The sequence below is a fragment of the Cynara cardunculus genome (genome assembly GCF_001531365.2).
Source record: "Cynara cardunculus var. scolymus isolate 2C chromosome LG 1, CcrdV1, whole genome shotgun sequence".
In the NCBI taxonomy this organism is placed as follows: domain Eukaryota; kingdom Viridiplantae; phylum Streptophyta; class Magnoliopsida; order Asterales; family Asteraceae; genus Cynara; species Cynara cardunculus.
This window is the reverse complement of record NC_037528.1, coordinates 4133660-4138827: the sequence shown is the minus strand read 5'-3', so window position 1 is coordinate 4138827 and position 5168 is coordinate 4133660. Positions and strand designations below refer to the sequence as shown.

General features: G+C 33.0%; 1 protein-coding gene across 2 annotated transcripts; it reads left to right on the top strand.

The window, feature by feature from the left end:
* Window positions 1-1357: 1357 nt before the first annotated feature.
* On the top strand, window positions 1358-3889 carry LOC112515303 (uncharacterized protein At2g39920-like). 2 transcript variants are annotated; one of them, XM_025122034.1, is made up of 5 exons: window positions 1358-1686; window positions 2153-2292; window positions 2443-2893; window positions 2993-3193; window positions 3418-3889. In XM_025122034.1, exons 2-5 carry the CDS (start codon window positions 2223-2225, stop codon window positions 3623-3625), a joined length of 930 nt encoding a protein of 309 aa, XP_024977802.1. In that variant the 5' UTR covers window positions 1358-1686; window positions 2153-2222; the 3' UTR covers window positions 3626-3889. The 2 variants fall into 2 exon arrangements, with proteins under 2 accessions (XP_024977802.1, XP_024977810.1); XM_025122042.1 differs by lacking the exon at window positions 1358-1686 and adding an exon at window positions 1809-2068.
* Window positions 3890-5168: the final 1279 nt, after the last annotated feature.

Sequence of the window (5168 nt, the reverse complement as noted above, 5' to 3'; positions counted from 1 at the left end):
CGTAGTGTAAAAATTTATACTGTCGTGAAAAGTGTCACTTTATCACTCTATTTTGTATCATCATATATATTTTGAAACTACAATATGAACAGAAGTATTTCTCGGTAGAGTTTGTTTGCAAGACCTTTCTTCCACCATAGACCTGAGTTCCAATCATTTTATTGTCATTTTCATAGTACCTTACATGTGAAAAACAATGAACTAACTAACAAACCAATGATGAATTTAATGAAAGATATCCCTATATTTGTTTCTTATAGTCAAATTAGTTTTCAAGTATTATCAACTTGTTGCATATTTTCAATAGAGAGGACCTGGATGAGCATAGAATTCAGATTTTGCTAATTAAACACAATTTCAAATCTATACTATCTTATTAAGCAAATTTAACAAAAGTCTTAAAGTCTTAAAATACTAAATGACCAAGATACCCTTTATACTACTTTTTCACTTTTTCACGGACTCCTCTCTCACATATAATCACCCTCTCACAATTTTTTTTAAAATTATAATTTTAAATTTACACTTTATACCTCTATAATTAATTAATTAATTTACTTTACGTCATTTATTTTTAAATGTTTCATTTTAAACTTTTATCAAATTAACATACATAATCGTATATCAATTAAAACATGTTTAAGAAATACATTTTTATTTTAACAAGTTACACCATTATAATCGTCTCGTTAATACCTTCGAAATGAGTCTAATATTGAATAGTTTTTGACTTAATTATATTATTATATATTATATATACTGTGAAAAAATATTTTTAATATTTATGATTTATACTTTTATAGTTATTTATTTATATATATACTATATATTTTGGGGTTAGGCTGTCCAAATTACATTGTATAATATGTTCTTGGGTTTTTTTGAAATATATATATACATGTATTAATTCAACCTTAATCTGAGCTTCTGGACAAGAAAGAGGGTAAGCAGTTGAAATTTCATTCTAAAACCCATCTTTTTTGGTTTTTTCATGGCTTATGATATGTCAAATTTGTAGTTTTTTTATTGGTTTTAAGTGTTTATCTTAAAACTCAAGTTTCTTGGTTCTTTGCTCTTGGTGTAAATCGAACACATATGTGGAGTCATTTAAATATGTTGGATTTTAAATATATTGGATTTTAAACTGTCATACAATTTTTTTCATCGATAGTCTGTAATTGGAACCATAACTCTTATTTATTCAAATTGTATTAATATATAAAAACCAAATATAACATATATCATCATTAAATCTTATCTTATAAAACCAGTAAAACTTTAAAATGGTTAACATCCAGTAAATAAATGAAAGATTCCGCGAGAAACGCATTATTAGAGTGAGAGGCCAATGGGCTGGTGGCTAGTGGCAGCACATCTAGGCTTCACCACCATGTTGCAATCAAGACGATCCAAAAATATACCCATCATCCGAGTAATAAGAAAATCGAATCCATAGCCAATTTCGAGATACTTCATGTCGATATTCAACTGTGTGCTACAGTGTATGATTGGAGACCAATCTGCACTCTTTCGTCTGCTTCCTTCTCCATATCCAATTCCATTCAAACCCAGTTCTCAAAGAAGCAAATCAGATTTGACCGTTTGATTCTATGGAGGTTACTTGTCCATCATATCACTTCTTCAATCTCGTTTTACGTCTTCGACCGTCTTCAATGTCGCTATCAGGTCTTCTACTTATTTCCCTGTTCATCAAATTATTATCACAGTGAATAGTGATCGATTGTTGTATATGTTCCTTTTATTCGTTGACACCTTAAATGCTAGATTCTTCGGGTTAGCCTAAATTTGATCTGAATTATTTTCTGGGTACATTTGAAGTTGCTGTGGGTATAGAAATCCAAATCGTACATAACGAAGGACGATTGTATTGGATTAGGATGTGTTTGATGGAAATTTCTTCATCCGTCAAACCAGGAAACTCTTTGACCATATCTAACTTTTAAAATCTCAAGATAATTGGATAAGTAGCTTATCTAATTACGTTTTCGCTATAAATAGGCAAAATTGGATCTGGATATCTTCTGTTTCTGTCCAATTTAGAGAAAAAGTAGGTTGATCATTTGATCTGTTTATAAACCTGTAATCTTTTATGAGTTGTAGAATTTGTAAGCTTATTATTTATTGTTTGCAGGTTGGTTTCTGTGACATATGAGAGCATTTTTTAAGTCTGGTCTTAGATTTAAGAACTCCAGTGCCTCAACATGTCAGCATATGGCCATCAGATGGAAAGGGAGTATTCGGCCCGGAGTCTCACAAGTGCGGAAGGATCCGGTATGCTTACAGTTTTATGATTTCTGGATATGAAAATTACTGTTTTACAACATCCAAAGATGGGTATTGCATAGTTATTCCAATTGATGAAGTTTGTGGCAAAAAGGTTAAGATTCATCATTGAATCTTGTTCTTCTTGTGTTGATGCAGATATGGGAAGCCAATTTAGAATGGAATCTGTGATCTATATGTCTTCTTGTGCTGCAACTATCTTCATTGGCTCACTCGTAATAGTTGGGATCTTATTGATGACTTTGTTAATTGCATTGACCGTAATGTTACAATCATGTCAAAGCAGGGAAGCTGGAGTTCTTGAATCGTTCAAATCTGATCATAATCAGTATGATCATTGCAGAATGGCTGCTTTCCATTCGGAGATTAATAGCTTTGAAGGATATTCTTTACCTGAATTTTGTAAAGATGTTGCTGTTAAGTACATAAAAGAAGGTCATTACATGAGAGAGTTGAACATTTCGGTGTCATTGGTCGAGAATTACTTCAATGGCGTCACGCCAGATGATGGTGGTCGTGATGTGGTGTTAATGGACACCGATGACTTCCTTCCTGACGACAGTCTCCGTACTAACCCATTGTTGTACGGGTAATCCTCTATCTTTATCTTCATTCCATAACAATTGGAGTCACAAATGAAATGGACTAAATGAATGAACCTTTGTTTTTTTTATATTCTATGGCGCAGGTATAATCGATATGGTTGCAATGATTGTGTCAGAGAGGCAAAGCATATGAAACATGTTTTCTTGATACGATTGTACTTAAAACTTCAATCTGATGGGTGGCCATTGATTTTGTTATCAAGAAAGCCTGAAAAACTCCGAGAAGTCACTATTGAGAACCTTACATCAGCTGGATGTGGTGGTTATTCGAAATTAATCATGAGGTAATATTGTCTGAATCTTCTGTTTGAATTGTTCATTAAGCTGTTTAAGTTGTGTAGTGGTAAGTTCTGCTTAGATTCTACCTTTCCAGACCCTACTTTGTGTGTGATTTACTTGGCTCAGTTGGTTTTGTTTTGTAAACCAAGTTCAAGAAAATCTAACGTTATCTAAACATGATCTCTGTTGATTAACATGGTGATTAAGACATTGTTATGATTTGGTGCAGAACAAATGAGGAGATGAAAATGGATACTCGCAATTACTTTTCTTCGCAAAAAATGGCGATTCAAGCCGAGGGTTATCACATCAAAGCTGTGATCAGCAGCCAGATGGATGCTTTGATAGGTTCAATTATGAAAACACAAAACTTCAAGATTCCGAACCCCCTTCCCATTTCTCCAACAGAGAGCATTAAGTCGACTGAACAAGGCTAGAATTTGAGTATTTTGGTACAGTCTAAGAAGATGATGCACCTGAGAATGAAGAGCTGAAATGCCTTTACCTTCAGAGAGATTATTGGGCTACAAGTTTCTGTATATAGTTTTCTTTAGAGTAAATTTTTTGAAGGATATTTTTTGGAGACGAGGATTTGGGAATCATGGAACTGTCTTTTGTTTTTCCTGTTGCTGCTGTATCTTACAACAGAATGCAGACCACACATGTTATCTACATTTGTTTGATTTAAGAAATGGCTATTTGAAGAACTGCTTCTGTTAAGAGGATGATGTATTATTAACACAATTTTTTCCATTACAACATAGCCATAAAGTAGTGGTCCAACCATAAGTGTGTTGCCTGATTGGTTTGAGTTTGACTGCAAAGGTCAAATATACCAGGAGGTCACAGGTTCAAATCCAAGGAGGAATAAAAATCCCTTTGTGGCCACGGAGGTTCAAATGCGGTGATTTCGGGCTATCTGCAAAACAGGTGGTCGTCCTGGGATTAGTCAGCTTGCATAATGGGTTGGATATCCAGGTTAATAAAAAAAAAAAAAGTAATGGTCCGTGCCACCGTATGTTGTTAAGCAGGCCCACCCCTGTGTGTAACCAGCTTCCTGGATTGGGATGAGTTTCCGCGGTCCTGTTATGATACCATGTATTTTAGAGGGTTTAATTTGTAATTATTCCAACTTTGAGGGTTGTAGTTGGTTTCGGTCCGATGAGAATGAAAGTTATGGTGAAAAATAATCTCCACCCTTGAATCAATTTAATTGGAGATCAAAATGAGATGCATCGAGATGCAGATGATCAATTCTCATGAGAAGTGTAATCCATGGGGTGGGATGAGATTAGAAGTGATCAAAAGTCTAGATCCTTTGTTATACTTCTCATCTTAGCTCCTAGACTCACACGACCGTTCCTCAAGTGGTTGTTGAGGAATAAATGAGGGGTTAAATGATATATTAACTATTACATATATAATACAATATCGAAAACTCTAAAATCATAGTTGTTTGAAGATAAATAAAACTTAGGGTTTTGAAAAAGGTGTTGCAAGAAGTATTTGGTTGTAAAAGAATATGAAGACCGAGGATTAGAAAATGATAATCATGAACCGTTTTAAGACATGAACAATGATGCTGTAGGTGAATGGTTAAGTTGATGAAATGGTAAATGAAACAGGTGCATAGACAAAATCGATTCATCATTGCAAAAAATGGATGAGATTCAATATCAAATGAGGATAATGAAACTAGATATTGCATAATAATAAAGTTTAATAAGCGCATTAAACAATGAAAAAATTTCATTAAATAAAATGTAACGAATCCGTCTACAAGTAAATTAAGAAAAACGAAATATGATCATTTATTTTAATTTTTTATGAAATTATTCATTATACATTAGTGAGTATGTTGTGTTTTGATTTTGATATAACTTATTGATGGATATTATTTTAAAAAATGTTAACATTAAAATAGTATATTACTTCACAAAGTGAATCAATTTCATTAATAATATAATTTACCTGATATGG

Excerpts from the sequence above, each read along its gene's own strand:
- LOC112515303 (XM_025122034.1), top strand. The coding sequence starts at position 2,223 with ATGTCAGCATATGGCCATCAGATGGAAAGGGAGTATTCGGCCCGGAGT. Across the intron at positions 2,293-2,442 it reads CACAAGTGCGGAAGGATCCG|ATATGGGAAGCCAATTTAGA; the intron begins GTATGCTTACAG and ends GTGTTGATGCAG. Across the intron at positions 3,194-3,417 it reads TATTCGAAATTAATCATGAG|AACAAATGAGGAGATGAAAA; the intron begins GTAATATTGTCT and ends GATTTGGTGCAG.